This window comes from Xyrauchen texanus, chromosome 27 (genome assembly GCF_025860055.1).
Source record: "Xyrauchen texanus isolate HMW12.3.18 chromosome 27, RBS_HiC_50CHRs, whole genome shotgun sequence".
Classification (NCBI taxonomy): domain Eukaryota; kingdom Metazoa; phylum Chordata; class Actinopteri; order Cypriniformes; family Catostomidae; genus Xyrauchen; species Xyrauchen texanus.
This window is the reverse complement of record NC_068302.1, coordinates 3,118,790-3,135,862: the sequence shown is the minus strand read 5'-3', so window position 1 is coordinate 3,135,862 and position 17,073 is coordinate 3,118,790. Positions and strand designations below refer to the sequence as shown.

General features: G+C 39.9%; 1 protein-coding gene across 1 annotated transcript in view; it reads right to left on the bottom strand.

Moving 5' to 3' along the window:
* The window catches only part of cfap74 (cilia and flagella associated protein 74), a 149,882-nt gene that overhangs the window by 77,114 nt on the left and 55,695 nt on the right, over positions 1–17,073 (bottom strand). Inside the window, exons 13-19 of the mRNA XM_052094084.1 lie at positions 16,103–16,261; positions 14,709–14,827; positions 13,078–13,144; positions 12,812–12,901; positions 11,379–11,537; positions 6,472–6,592; positions 5,016–5,131 (exon numbers count right to left, since the gene is read on the bottom strand). Coding sequence (XP_051950044.1) covers positions 5,016–5,131; positions 6,472–6,592; positions 11,379–11,537; positions 12,812–12,901; positions 13,078–13,144; positions 14,709–14,827; positions 16,103–16,261 — 831 coding nt within the window. The remainder of the gene's footprint in view (positions 1–5,015; positions 5,132–6,471; positions 6,593–11,378; positions 11,538–12,811; positions 12,902–13,077; positions 13,145–14,708; positions 14,828–16,102; positions 16,262–17,073) is intronic.

Sequence of the window (17,073 nt, the reverse complement as noted above, 5' to 3'; positions counted from 1 at the left end):
AAACGCGATAGTTGACATGACGTTCGGCTACTTTGGATATTGATAGCGTAGTTGAAGTTGCATTATCACAGCAGAAGGGTTGCTATCATGTCACAATAAGTAAGCAAGAATTTTGCAATTACAGACAGTGAACCTGAGACTTTTATTTGTTCTGTTTGTGTCTTATATTTGAGAGGGTTGTCACTCAATGCAAAGAAATAAGTAATAAAAAGATACCAACGCACTATAGGCTAGCTCGGACGTTATCGGTTCTGCTGTCGGTACTGGAGAAATAAAGAAAATACATTTATTACTGCTATAAAGAGAAAGTTATTTTATCTCGCCAGACATTTCTATGTATAATAATATGAAACCATTTGTCTGTGATGCAATTTAGCTATTCTCAGTCAGAGAGAGAGAGAGAGAGAGAGCGAGAGAGAGAGAGAGAGATCTCGCTCACGCAGTGCCATAGCGAGCACAACACGAGCCCTGCTTAATGAGTGACAGAACTAAACATTCAAACGTAGCCTGGTTTAGATCTGTGATACTAGTCTGATTTTATTTTAGATTTCGCCTTCCAAAGATTATAAAAAGAATATTTATACATAAGCCGCATTCTGTCTAGCACAACTTCCTTCCTTCACAGCGGTGCACTGACATTACTCCCTAAAACTCAAACTTAACGTCAGAATCAGCACGATCGGTGATTACTGTAAAATGCAGTCTAGCTACTGTTGCTAAATTGCGGGACGCGTTTAATAATAAAAAGAGCGCAAGAGATACCATTCCCAAGGCGGCGCGCACTCCGAAACAGACCGCAAAGAGACAAGCAAAGTATAGGCTACTTTGGGTTTCATGTGCGCGTCTAAACGATCAACTATACACACAAATATGTCAAAACGACCGGCTTGGAGATTCACTTAAACACAGTTTATGTCTTAAATGGACATAGTTATGGAAATAGTTGGGAGAAAATATGCTGCATCAGGAGCCTATTAGACTCTGTCTTAAAGGGGAAGCAGTCTAATAAACATGCTGACGATTGAGCCATTACTGCGAATCAAACAACAAAAGGCAAAGAGAAAATCACTTACAGCTCTTGAATGAATAACTTCTGCATTAATAAGCATTAATCTATCTATGATAAACTATGCAGTGTTATTTTACAATTGACTACTTTATTAGATTTCTTTTTAGACCACACCTGAACAGTAATGTTAGTAGACCTTCCTGAAATTAAATCACTGTGCCTATATAACGTTTATCTTTGTTTAATATATATATATATATATATATATATAAATAATCCTTTAGGTGAGTGTGTATATATATATATATATATATATATACACACTCACCTAAAGGATTATTAGGAACACCATACTAATACTGTGTTTGACCCCCTTTCGCCTTCAGAACTGCCTTAATTCTATGTGGCATTGATTCAACAAGGTGCTGAAAGCATTCTTTAGAAATGTTTGCCCATATTGATAGGATAGCATCTTGCAGTTGATGGAGATTTGTGGGATGCACATCCAGGGCACGAAGCTCCCGTTCCACCACATCCCAAAGATGCTCTATTGGGTTGAGATCTGGTGACTGTGGGGGCCATTTTAGTACAGTGAACTCATTGTCATGTTCAAGAAACCAATTTGAAATGATTCGAGCTTTGTGACATGGTGCATTATCCTGCTGGAAGTAGCCATCAGAGGATGGATCCATGTTCAAATTCTGACTCTACCATCTGAATGTCTCAACAGAAATCGAGACTCATCAGACCAGGCAACATTTTTCCAGTCTTCAACTGTCCAATTTTGGTGAGCTCTTGCAAATTGTAGCCTTTTTTTCTATTTGTAGTGGAGATGAGTGGTACCCAGTGGGGTCTTCTGCTGTTGTAGCCCATCCGTCTCAAGGTTGTGCGTGTTGTGGCTTCACAAATGCTTTGCTGCATACCTCGGTTGTAACGAGTGGCTATTTCAGGCAAAGTTGCTCTTCTATCAGCTTGAATCAGTCGGCCCATTCTCCTCTGACCTCTAGCATCAACAAGGCATTTTCGCACACAGGACTGCCGCATACTGGATGTTTTTCCCTTTTCACACCATTCTTTGTAAACCCTAGAAATGGTTGTGCGTGAAAATCCCAGTAACTGAGCAGATTGTGAAATACTCAGACCGGCCCGTCTGGCACCAACAACCATGCCACGCTCAAAATTGCTTAAATCACCTTTCTTTCCCATTCTGACATTCAGTTTGGAGTTTAGGAGATTGTCTTCACCAGGACCACACCCCTAAATGCATTGAAGCGACTGCCATGTGATTGGTTGATTAGATAATTGCATTAATGAGAAATTGAACAGGTGTTCCTAATAATCCTTTAGGTGAGTGTATATATATAACAAAACGAACCGTTAAGAATACCGTTAAAGTACCGGATCGATAAGCAGTATCGGTAAGATAGTAATACATTAAAACCTTAACGATACCCATCCCTAGTTATGCCTATGCTTCTCTGCAGCCTGTAAAATAATACAAAATATATAAAATAATACAAAAACATGTTCACCTTGAACCAGGATTTATATTTCAGTGATTATTATCATCATCATAATTATTATTATTAAATGTATCCTTGTTTTTATGTCTTCATCAGTGGAAGTAATTTTCTGCCTGCATGTTCAGACGGATTCTTGCCTCACAGTAAATGGAAAGGTGGATATATATATATATATATATATATATAATTCTTTTATCACTTCATTATTTGATTAGATTTTTCATTTCATCTAGAGTGCAATTTGAATTTAGAAATGTATTTGATTTACGTTTTTTGTTTTTTTAAATACATTCATTTAATAAAATTTTCAGTGCAAAATCACTAAAGCAAGAATATTCACCGATCTCTCAGCTAGGTTGCCGATGTAATTAGATATTGCAATATATATATATATATATATATATATATATATATATATATATATATATATATATATATATATATATATCTCGTGAATGAGGGAACAAAACAAATGTATTCACATACATGATGTATTTTTGCGGATAACGAAATACCCGACCGGTAGAGAATGATTTGATGAGGTTCTTTGCCAGAGAGATGTTGACAGTTGTTGTAAAACCATTTTTCCAAAAATTGAACAACACACATTTTAATAGCATTTATTTTTTCCAGTTTCATTTGAATTTTTATTTAAAATAATACAAATATAAAGTCAAAGTTTGAAATCAAGGTGTCTTGCTTTATTGTGTAGGCTTAACCCTAACCCTGCTTAATGAAAATGACCCCATAATACCACCTAGCATCCAACCAGCGGTAATACCAGTGTTCATAGTTTTTCTGTGAACAACCAACCAATCAAAACTTGGTCGACCATGACTATTCTCATTGACTAATGTTTGGTCGACAATCAGAGGGCAGCCATAGTTTTCACCCTTAGTTTGGTTCGTTTATGTATATATGAACATGACAATTGCACTCGGATATGCACCAAAGTAAATAGTCTGACACCAAGATGAGGTGGTCTCGGACCAATTGCAAACGAACCCTGGAACGGTTCGCTTGTGTTGAGAAAGCAATCCGACCCAACGTACCAAACAAAATCGCTATAAAAACCATGAACATACTTGATGAATCTTTGGAGAAGACATCTGTAGTTCATCAAAATGTGTATATAGCCTTTTGGGGACTATATTGGATATAGTTGCATGTTTAAAATAGGAGCTGTTTTATAATTCCTGAGGTAATTTTAGTACGCTTCTCTCAGATATCAGCAGAACACAGGTCGAACGTGTCAGCAAATTTTTGACAGATGAAAAAACAAATCTGTGGCTTCTACCTTGCTGTTTGTGTGTGTGTGTGTGTGTGTGTGTGAGCCAGCTCTGTAGCTATGAATGTAAAAAGGAACTAATTATGGATTACAGTAGTAATGACAAATTTTACATTGCATTTAATTTGTGTGTCAGATAAAGTGTATTTGACGCACAACCTCTGACTGGAACGTGCATTCTGTACAATACAGTGACTTTGGCATAAGTGTGACAAAAACAACACTTGAAAATGTGTTTCACAATTTGACATGTATATCATTTCAAAAAATCTGTCAAAGGACTTTAAAAGACTTGCAATAAGGTTTGTATTTACCATATTTATAATCCTCAGTCCCCAGTGGATTGTAATTGCATGGAAAAGAGCGACTACTGCTCTTCAAAATTTCTCCTTTTGTGTCCCGCGGAAGAAAGAAAGTCACAAGGGTTTGGAGCGAAATAAGGGTCAGTAAATTATGACAGACCCTTAAAAATTTTTTGGCAAACACCAATTTTCTACTCATTATTAGCACATGCCACATGCCATCTGCCACAATGAGCATTGTGGCAGATTCTTCATTGTTGCCACAGATGTGCCTCAATTTTCTGACTGGATCATGTGTAGTGTAGTTCTTCACCAGGAATTCTGCTATTAAGCTGGATTTCTAAAAAATGAAGTTAAAATAATGTGGACTGATTGCTTAAACCGAGGCATAGGAAGAACTGAGGCAATGAGAATTGATCATGGTTGGTCTGTCTTTAAAGGTTTATAAGCGATAGTTAAAAATGTATTAGACTATGGAGAAAATTATTGAGAAATTTATTCCGGAACCAGACTGTTGCACTCTATTGTTTTGTTTGCTACAAAATAACCACATATTAAAAGTCACTTTATCACAAATAAACAATTTTTCCAAGGGAAAATATCATTTTGAGCATACTATTTATTTAAGGTTTTAGTTTATTTGATTTCTCTTGCTTTTTATGAACACTAACTACACATATACAAAGGATACTAATTTTCTCTTTTTTGTTTCATTACAGCAAAACATCAGTTATATATTCACATGATTTATACTGACACATTTCTGCATTTGGCCAGAGGCTGGTTTTGCTCATGCAGTCAGTTTTCATGTGATATTTTAGATGAAATGCTAGTCATTTCTCAGTTGTTCAAAGAAAGCAGTAAAGTAAGATGAGGTCATAATATGGTAATACCTCACCGATGCTGAATTCAGTCTGCTCAAAGATGCTCTGCTCTGCTTTAATATCCTCTGATCCTGGACCAGCAATCAAAACCTCATCAGGACTGTGAGCACTCACAGGACACACATCTGACACCATAAACACAATTTACTATTAACAGCAATGTCATTATTAACACATTTAAGTTCCATGAAGGGATGGTTCATCCAATGGAAATGAATGGATCATTCTCCATAACATCTTCTTTTATGTTCCATGGAAAAGAAAGAAAATCATACAGGTTTGGAACAACTTGAGGTTAAGTAAATGATGACAGAATTGTCCTTCTTGGGTGAAATATTCCATCATTTACTCACCCTTATGCCATTCCTAGAGCATGTGCAGAGAGCTAGATGGCGCTATAGTAAGTGTAATCAAGCTTAAAATTATAATCGCCAAAGAGACTGCTGTCAATATGTACAATAGAAAAGGAGTTACATTGTGGTCTATTTTCACCCAAAACAAACTGGACCACTGGAGTCTAATGAATTATGTTGAAATTTTTGGAGATTTGGTCACATTCACTTGCATTGTATGGACCTACGGAGCAGAGATATTCTTCTAAAAATCTTTGTTTGTGTTCAGCAGACGAAAGTAAGTCATACACATCTGGGATGGCATAAGGGTGAGTAAATGATGAGAGAATTTCTTTTTTGGGTGAACTATCCCTTTAAAGGAATATTCAGGGCTCAATCGACAGCATCTGTGGCATAATGTTGATTACCACAAAAATGAATTTTGACTCATTGCTCCTTTTCTTAAAAAAAAAAGCCAAATCTGGGTTCCAGTGAGACGCTTATGATGGAAGTGAATAGGGTCAATCCGTAAACGTTAAAATACTCACTGTATCAAAAGTATAGCCACAAGATGTAAACAATATGTGTGTTAACACGATTTTAGCATGATAAAATCACTTAGGCTACTAACCTTTTCAGTATAAAGCCATATCCAATTTGACAAATTCGCTACCATGACAACATAACGCTGTAAACCCTAAAACCTTAAAACATATAAAAGAATTACATACAAATATATAGCTCAAATAATACACTTACAGTAAGTATAAGTTTTAACAGTAGAATTCATGTGATTACTTTTATAAAATTATAAGCTTCACATTTCTGCCTTTAAAGCCTCCAAAAATTGTCCCCATTTACTTCTGTTGTAAGTGTCTCACAGTAACCTCAAATTTAGCTTTTTTTGATAAAAAAGGAGGGACAAATCGAAATTATTCTTTGTGGTAATTAATATTATGCCACAAATGCTTCTGATTGAGCAAAATTTGTATTGAACCTTGAATATTCCTTTAATGTTAGCATTGATGTTATTTTAAAATTTTAGCCACTAAAATGACAGTGAATACAAATTTGCCTAGTACAAAATGCACAATACACGAGAAATGCATTGTGTCAATTTACACAGTGTGCACCTGGTCTGAGGTCAGTGTGAGTAACGTTTTCTGTGATTTCTAAGGCTGATGGGATTTCTGCTACATTCTCAACCACTGGATTCCCACTGCACAACTGAAAACATTCAGTGTTACCAGGAACCTGGAAAGAGAGACTGTGAATGAAATCTGAACAATACAAGCGTAAAGTGCTGCACAATGCTTTAATTAATAAGGACAATGTCAATGGGCATAGCCAGGAAGTTTTGGTATTTTCATGCAAGCATGCGCTAAGTCTAAGTCAAGTGGGTTTGGCAAAATCACCCGTGCAAATGGGATGGGTCAAGTGCAATTTAATTCTGAGGTTCTTCTCCGGTTATTCCACTGTCAGCGTCCTATTATATAGTCCATTCCCTCATGCACCAACAGTTTAAACAAAGACAGCACATTAATAAGAAACTGGTAGTGTAAATGGACTGTATGCAATGAATTAAAAGAATAGAAAATTAAGTTCTTTTGTGCATTAACTGCATCCTTGAAAAATGCCAGGCATATTTCTATGACAGTGACATGCATAGAAAATGCGATACTCATCAGAATTTGGATGTATGCTTCTTTGAATTACAGAGAATGAAAGTATTATTAATAATTTTCATCTACTGACACACAAATCATGGCTAGTATTAACAGTGATTGTATCGGAATGCACTTCATTCTACCATTTAAAAAATATATTCATTTATTGAAACATGACATTTTTTTACAAATATATATTTCTAAATTCAAATTACACTTAAAACTAATTGAAAATATAATCAAAATAACAAAGTGGTCAAAAAAGTCATACCAAATCAAAACATATTACTCTCTCCTTCCACTGGCCCCTTTTGCAGTGACATAAAAATCACTACAGGTAGTCAGTGAAAAAAATTACTAGTAGGCTACATATAAAATAATAAATACAATTGTAAATAATAAGAAAAATAATAATAATTGAAAAATAAGTTTAACACAAATCTCATAATTTTTTATTTCAACAAACGGCTTCAACAGCGATGGTCAGGGACTTAATTTAATGTTCCACTATATTTTAAGATTTTGGACATTAACTTTATTACCACCTGCTGGTGGAATCTCCAAACTGCAAGTGCTGGAACTGAATTTAAACTTTGAGATGAAGTGGATGAATTCTCTATAGCAGCATGGTTCAGTCTGACGCCGAGGACTGGACTGGGCTCACACCTTCAGGTGCGGACTCGCAACTCAGGTGCCCCCACCCCATTCCATTCCTGTATGTGCATGAGGAGCTCACGAAGTCTGGGCACTGCCCGGACCCGATCTCTGAGCTCCTCCACTCTCACTACCCTCGATGGTGGGGCTGCCAGTGGGTATTTGGCGATTACCCATGTGGATAAGTGGGTTGCGGTGCACCTGTGCCCGCAAAGCGCTGCCACCTGGCAGAACCGGCTGTGACTCCAGTCCAGGCCCTGTAGGTTTACGTCGTCACTGACGACTAAGGTCTATGGTGCCGCTGGACAGACTGCCTCCACCTTGCACGCCATGGCTCTCCTGCAAGTGCACAAAGCCAAGGTGCTGAGAGAACTGCACGAGAGTAGTTCTGAACCGGGATTGATGCAGGAGCATGCAATGTCTCGGGCATGCAATGTCCACCTTGGTGGTCTAGGAGCACAATGTCTCAACTTGTTCGAGATGAGGAAGGCTGACAAGGTACAGTGCTTTACATTTACATTTATGCATTTGGCAGACGCTTTTATCCAAAGCGACTTACAGAGCACTTATTACAGGGACAATCCCCCCGGAGCAACCTGGAGTTAAGTGCCTTGCTCAAGGACACAATGGTGGTGGCTGTGGGGTTCGAACCATTGTCCTTCTGATTACCAGATTACCAGTTATGCACTTAGACCACTACACCACCACCACTTGGGAGCTTTGACACCCCGTCTCCCAGGCTGGCCTATTCGGCGACACCGTTGAGGCCTTGGCGCAACAGTTTTTCATGGCAGTCGTGAAGCTCACACCCCATGTGCTTGTTGCCAGTGGCGCCCCCCTGCGGCAACAGCACCGGCTCCGCCGCAGCCCAGACAAGCTGCCCGGCCCAGGCATAGAGCCCCCTTGCAGGAAGCAGATGCCCCCCCGCCTCACGACACGCCGACAATAACCCGAGGAAGGCTTCTAGGCGCCCTGGAGATGGGTGACCCAGGTACGTGGAGACCAACTGCAGGCCTAGAGCTCCATCCCCCAGTGGAAGGCCAGGAGGAGAATCCTTTGTTGCCTTTTCTTTGATTTGCTACATGCCCGAAAGGCAGCGGTACCCACATTTTCAGAAAAGGAGCGGTTTCCTCATTTCCTTGGTCACACACCCGGTGTTTACAGCCATCATTAATGTGATCACCGGACACCACACATTTACAGCAGGCACGACGCTGCGGAGGCCCCACCCCTGCATGCCCAGCTGCGGCACAACACACCCACGCCCGGGCGGTTATGACAGAATACGAGGACGGTTACCTTCTCCCCCATTGCTGACCGGTCCTATGGTGGGTATCCGATGCCAGGTAAGTGCTCTGATGTCCCCAGATTCGGCACAGCCACAAGTTCGGGGTCCAAGCCCCCTCAACGTAGCACCTCAGGCTCCACCCTGCCGCGAGGCCCCACCCGACAGGAATTCAAAAGGATTGTCTCCTTGGTCCTTCTTCGGGTCAACTGGGAAAAGAGCAAGCTCTCCACGGTACAGAGCATCTCTTTTCTTGGGTAGGAGTTAGACTCAGTCTCAATGATGGCGCGCTGGTGATGGTGCTGAACTGCCTGAAGTTGTTCAGGCGGACCACAGCGGTTCCAATGAAGCATTTTCAGAGGCTCATGGGGCATATGACGTCCTGACAGCGGTCAAGCTGATCGGGTCGATGCATATGAGACTGCTTCAGATCTGGCATCAGACTCTAGTCGCGAGATGGGCATGCTGTCACGGCACACACTGCGTGGTCATCAGTTGAGCTTAAGGCAGTCTCTTGAAGACTACCCTTCTGACTGAGCTCACATCCATCAAGATGGTAGGGGATCTGCAGGCATTCTCTGTCAGCGTCACACATGCCTGGAGTTCGGTCCGGAATACACTCACATGGTCCTGAGGCCCCGACCAAGCTATATGCCCAAGGTTCCCACGACCCTGTTTAGGGATCAGGTGGTGAACCTGCAAGCAAAGCTGCCCAAGGAGGATGCAGACTCAGCCTTTTAGTTTCTGTGTCTGGTGCGTGCTTTGCATATATACTTGGATCCCATGCAGAGCTTTAGACTCTCTGAGCAGCTTTGTCTGCTTCGGAGGACAGCGGAATGTGAGTACCACGCCCAGGACGTACCCTTGGGGCCCCAACCAATGGCCCCTCTTTAGCAGACATTGGTAGAGCAGTGGGCTGGGCAACACCCAATACCTTTGCAAGGTTCCACAATCTCTGGGTTGGGCTGGTTCGTCCTGTGTGTTGTCAGGTACAAACAGGTAAGTTTTCAGGACAACTGTCGTATTGTGCCTTTTTACCCCTCAGCAGTGTTCATGAGACCATGGGCCCTGGACGTCCTTCCTCCTTAGCCCTGTGGCAGGCGGATTCATCTAGGAATTCGATGCAGACCCAATACGTGTGCTAACAGGCCCTGTACTGGGGTAGGTGCTCCACATGCGCTGGCTGCCTCTATGTAACCCTGTGTGATGTATCTTCCACAAGATAGTTTCCCCATTGGTAAACCTGCATCTTCCTTGGTCAAAGTCCCCCTCTGCCACCGGTCACCATGTTTGTAGAGCTCCATCCCCTCTAGGTAGGACATACCATAGGGACTTCTCCACATGCCACACTGCCAACAAGACGCGGTAAGACCATGTGTCGTATTTCCACACAATTAACTCCCTTTCAGGCAGGCTGTGGTCTCTGCTGTGTCCTCTCCTTGGGAATGGACACCCACCGATGTGGACACTAATGGCCCCCAGCTGAAGGATTTCCATTCTTTTATGGGGAGAAAAAAGAAGAGAAGAGGCCACGGCTGTGGTGGGCTGTCCCCATTGTTTGCAGTCGATTTGTCCCTGAGGTGCGGGGGACCGTACGACACTTGTAGGAGAGTTAGGGGCGGTAACGTGATGGCCAGGTGCACTGGCTACAAGGCACACAATGGTTTACCCATCTCGCACCGCCAGTCCACGTAACACAGTTCTGCTAGTTGTGGCGTTTCGTATAGGGACCCCTAGTGGAACTACATTGACACATCATCGAGTGAGAGACAGATAAGGAATGACCTGGTTACTTTCGTAACCTCCGTTCCCTGATGGAGGGAATGAGACGTTGTGTCCCTACCACAACACTGAAATGGTCGGGACCCTGTCTTGGCTCCTCAGCACAAAACCTGAATGAGTGATTGTGAGCCAGCTCCTTTTATACCCTTATGTCCAGGGGAGTGGCATGTAAATTCCACTCACCAATTCCCAATAGGAGGTGTTTGGTGCTCCCAGGGGCGACCCCTAGTGTCTACATCGATACAACGTCTTGTTCCCTCCATCAGGTAATGTAGGTTACGAAAGTAACTAGGTCGAAGTTCACACAGATACATTTGAAACGCCATGTTTCCACAAGATTATTGCAAATATGGGATTTTTTTTAATTTCCTTGACGATCAGGACAAACTCGGGGTTTGACATAAATTATGATATTTCACTGATCTCTGCCATTGTTATCGCATCTGCTCTAATAAGACCTAATTGCACTGCAGCTGCTGTTGGTAGATTTGAACTTTGCACAGAGAAATTGCACAAACTCTAATCTGTTTTTAATTTCCAAAGTGCAAACACTGTGACAGAAATGGGGGTAAATACAATGAAAAGATCTAACAGGACCTCGTCTCCACCACCGCAGCATGTTCTGGCTTTTTGTGAATGGATATGCAAATACCTGTGTGCTTGTAGATATCTTTTGAAGGGGGCCAGTGGTGATGGGGGTCAGTGTGTATTGAGTGCTCAGGGCCCCTCTGTTAGTCAGAGTGATGACTCGTGAAACTTTCTGCCCAACCACATGAGAGCCAAAGTCCACAAGACAGTGATCAACAAACATCTGAAGAAAGATTGAGTCAAAAACACATTATAAACTTTTAAGCAGATACTCTGGGAGAGGTGATCACTGCTTTTGGAAAAGGTCATGAGGCATCAGTGTAATACTCCCTGTTAATTCAGAGTCTGGGGGACGGAGTCTCGACAACTCTCAAGAGATTATGGGAGAAAGGTTTAAATTTGGAATTGGAGGAGGGAGAATGGGCTAAGATTTAAAAAAACATAAAAACTGCATCTAGAGACACAAGCCTTATACAATTTTAGATTTCACATTGATTCTATTGGACCCCCTCTAAATTGTATAGGTGTGGTCTTATACAAGACCAAAGACACACCCACCTGCTTCCGATGCCGATCAGAGGATGGAGACATATCTCATGTCTTTTGGGGGTGTGTTAGGATCCAGGAGTTTTGGTCGAAAGTTCAGAGTATTATGTGTGATGTTTTGGGCACTCCGCTCTCGTTTTGCCCCAGACTCTGTATTTTGGGCGATGGGGCAGTCATCAATGTTGATATAAAGAGTTGGGTGTCATGATTGTCAAACAGGTTCTTTTAAGGGGTTGGAGGTTGGAGCACCCTCATTTCATGAGTGGTGCTCAGAGATGGGGGAGGGTGGCGGCTTTTGAAGAATGGTCGTATAAAATGCTGGGTAAATCAGATCTTTTTATAGAGAAATGGGGCAAATGCCTGACATTATTGGATGTGTAAATATTATTTTATATATATATATATATATATATATATATATATATATATATATTTTTTTTTTTATTATTGTTATGTGTGTTTATAATCATCTGTATATACTTTTATGTGACCACAGTGGTGTTTGTTGGGGGTTAGGGTGGGGTTGGGGATTGGGAATGTTTGAATTATTCCATTTATATATGCATTTTGCTCTTGTATACATGTTTTGTGGAATTAATAAAACATTTTAATTACAAAAAGATCAGATATATAATGAAGGTAGATTTTAATCAAAAGTTTGAACTATGTTCTCAGGACAAGAGTATATTTCATAAAAGTAAGTTTGGGGCAAGTTGACACATTTTTATTGGGGCAGGTTGTCTGTATAAGTGGGTGTCATAGATTTTATTTTGGTGGTGGTGATGGTGGCAGTTGCAGTTCTGGGGAGGCGGGCCGAGGGGAGCAGCGGCCCCACTGACAGAAGCCTGGCCTCCCCATGTACCCCACCACTTTGGCCTGACTTTGGCCTGTGTTATATTTTTACCTGGGTGTGACAACTATCCCCGGTCACCACTATATGTGAACTCTTACCTCACATTTTTTCTTGGAGCACTTTATGGACACAGAAAATGAGCCTGTAGCTGATTGAAAATGAATCACACCGTCCAAATCCACATCGAGCTAAGAGAACAAATACTGAACATTGTGAAGAAGAATTCACCAATACATTATGTGAGAGCATGCAGATCAATGCTGTCTGAAACAATTCATTTTTCATTTCGTTCCACAAACAAGATTTTCCACTGTGATGACAAACACCATTGGTGATTGAAGTATGGAGTGGTGACAAACCTTACCAAAGGTCTGAATACAGCCTCCAGTTCACAAGCCATTCCTGCAGACATGGGCCCTGGTGGCTCAAAACTGTTGGAAGAACAGAGTTCCAATACTTATTAAAAGGAAAAAGTTTCACATCACAGAGAGGGACTCTGTAATATTTGAATGAAGAATTGCATAACAGACTCACCCTATGTTTACATAAAACTTTGTCCACATATTAGCTAGCTACATTTTAAAGGGATAGTTCACCCAAAAAGGAAAATTCTCTCATCATTTACTCACCCTCATACCATCCCAGATGTGCATGAATTTCTTTCCTCTGCTGAACACAAATGAAGATTTTCAGCAGAATATTTCAGCTCTGTAGGTCCATACAGTGCAAGTCAACAGGGTCCAAAACTTTCAAGATCGAAAAATATATAAAGGTAGCATAAAAGTAATCCATTAGACTTTGGTGGTTAAATCTATATCTTCAGAAGTGATATGATAGGTGTGAGTGAGAACCAGATCAATATTTAAGTCCTTTTTTATAAAAGTATTATAGATTTATAGTAAAAATAGGACTTAAATATGGATCTGTTTCTTACCCACACCTATCATATCACTTCTGAAGACATGGATTAAACCACTGGAGTCTTATGGATTACTTTTATGCTGTCTTTGTATGCTTTTAGACCTTCAAAGTTCTGGTCAACATTAACTTGCATTGTATGGACCTACAGAGCTGAAGTATTCTTCTAAAAATCTTTTTGTGTGTGTGTGTGTGTGTGTGTGTGTGTGTTCAGCAGAAGACAGAAAGTCACACATATGTAGGATTACATGAGGGTGAGTAAATAATGTGAGAATTTTCTTTTTTGTGCAAACTATCCCTTTAACGTCACTCCATCAAATCAAAATATACATACCAAACAAAATATGGGTGATATGCATCTTTAAGTAACAGTATACATTTCTATATTTCTATCACCACTGTTAAGTACTAAATATACATATACAATTTAGAAAGAAATCTTTTCAAATCTCCTCAATACTCATCAGGTATATGCAATTAAATTAGTTTTATAAGCTGGTTACAGTGAAGGAGACAGAATTTTATGCTATTTTATTCTGCCTCAAATTTGAGTAAAATTATGTATTTTAGGAGACAGTAGAATCTGCTGCCAGAAACTGTAGTAACCAACTGTGACAGCCAGGCACGGTTCTCGCCTCCTCCTTTACATTAATCCCTTTACAGCAACTTCAGTAAACTAAAGTAACTAAAGTATCTATTCTCCGCTCTGTTTGCCATTCTACAGTAGTTTTCATAGCTTAAAGGATGCAAAATTCACTCATTTATATTGTTCGGGGAGCATACAAATAAAAAAAACATGTTTGAGGAGATATACAAAATACAACCCAGCACTAAATGTAACTGATACATTTGTCAGGAAGTAACATAAAATACTACAAATGTAATGATGTAAATAGCACAGAAAAACATTTCTCATCAAAATGTGGACAATCATGGCAGTATCAAACAAAAATAACAATTCCTACACAAACAATGGCAAATACATTATAATAGATAAACATATGGTGTTGGTATGATATTAAAAGCATTAAAGCAACACAGGGTAAATTTGAGCATCTGATTATATTGAGCATTTACCTCACTGACACATAATCCTTCAGGTTATGTGAAACTCCCAGTAGTTTACAGTAATTAGTCATGTATGTGACATTTGTCAGTGTGACTTTCTTCTTGTATGTCTTTCCAATATCAAAATCCTGTAAATATAATGCAGAAGCAATATCCAATTACTATTATATTACTTCTGGAGTATATTATGTGGGCATTATTTAATTCAAGTGGTAACACTATAGCAGCATGATGACCCCATGAAATCAAATGCTTTTCGTTCATGTCTGACCATCTACATGCTAGTGTCCTCCTACATTTTGACTAGATGTACTTTAAGCAGACAGATGCATTTAAAATGTACATTCTCTTCCAATAATACACAGCAAGAAAACAATTTATGACTCGCACAACACACTCATTTATCCAAACAAATGCTCTTTAGAATGAGAGTCCCTCCCCTAATACCACCTAGCGCTGACTAGCAATATAAAGTAGCAAATCATGTTCATTGCTGTGACATAAACTAAATGATGTTGGTTATTTAAAAAAAGAATGAGCCATTCGAGATGCCCCACCCCAGCTTCATGTTTTGACAGAAAATATTTTTGTATCTCAATCAGCTCCCTAGCTTATAACATACTAATAACTCCCTAGCTTTTAGCCTACGAATTTGTGCACTGGCAACTGGTAAAGTTGATCCACTGAGCATTGGGACACTGATGACTTAATCACATCAAACTACAAGGTCGCCCTTTTAAACACAGCTGGTGTTAATCGGCAACGTCGCAAACACAATCATGCGTTTTAGTTGTAATTATTCAAATGTACAGCGTTGTTAATAAGGATAAATGACGAATTAAAAAAGAAATATACATAGGAGTGTGTTTTTAATCTTTTTTTTTTGACAATCTTTTTAAAAATATTGTTTTTAAAGAGAAAATAAGGCTTTGACATCCTATATTTGCACTTGCGCTCATCCTCTAATGACTTCAGAGACGTTTGAAGACCTGACAACATTTCCAGTAAGGGAACAAAGAGAGCAACGATGCTCTCTTGTTTTTTATGCATACTGGGACATTTTATGGAGTTTTTACATTTTAGTGCAATGGAACAATTTTGTGATTGGGACAGCCCTGGAAATGGCCTGATAAGCACCCTGATTACTGAACTAGAGAGCTGATTGAGACACATTCGATGTCACCACAGGAAATAAAACTGCACTCGTCAAGCTATTTTAAAGGGCCTTTAATGCAATGATGTCTTTGCAGATTTGCAGATTTTATATAATAGATAATGGAGATAATGGTAAAGTTTATACTGCATCAGAATACAGCTCTCACTCCTGTTTTAATGTAGACAGCTAAATACAGTTATTTTCGGATATTTATGAGAGTGACAAACCAGAGTAAAAAGTTCTGTACCTTAAACAAAATGATCTCTGGTTTGCTCATGAACGGAGGGCCTTTTGATTCTCCAGCCTTCACAGATTTTTTCATTGCTTTTGAAACCAAACCTTTGTCCATGTCTGTCTTTATAGTGGTATAAGATGCTTTTAGATTGAAGTTTTCATCTGATGTTGCCTAGAGAGATGGATTTGACAAACACACACACACAGTGATTTTGTAATTTTATGAAAGAAGGACATTCAATTTGATGAATCAGTGATCAAAGCATTATTGACAGAAAGTACAAAAGTTCATTGAAAAACTCACTGCACCTGTGTTGTGCATGGTTTGCCAGGGTGTTTTCAGTGGTTTTTAATGCATTGCTATGTGATCCCATGTCAAAAGAGTCCACCCCTAAGTCTCTCTGATATTCTGGTCTCGAGATATGACTCAGGTCCCTCTTTCAATATAAATCTATGGGATTATACACTCACTGAGAACTTTATTAGGAACACCTGCAGACAATCAGGTGGCATCAGTGTTATGTATAAAATCATGCAGATACTTGTCAAGAGCTTAAGTTAATTTTCACTTCAACCATCAGAATGGGGAAAAAATGTGAGCCCAGTGATTTGGACCATGGCATGATTTATGGTGCAAGTCGGGCTGGTTTGAGTATTTCTGTAACTGCTTATCTCCTGGGATTTTCGAACACAACAGTCTCTAGAAAAACAAAAAACATCCAGTGAGCAGCTGTTCTGCGGATGGAAACGCCATGTCTATGAGCGAGGTCAATGGAAAATGCCCAGACGGGTTTGAGCTGACAGAAAGGCTACGGTAACTCAGATAAACAACTCTGCACATGAGGTGAGCAGAATAGCATCTCAGAATGCACAACGTGTCGAACCTTGAGGTGAATGGGCTACAACAGCAGAAGACCACACTGGACACATTATTAAGAACATAGTGTTGCTAATTAAGTACCCAGTTCCTAAAAATAGGAACAG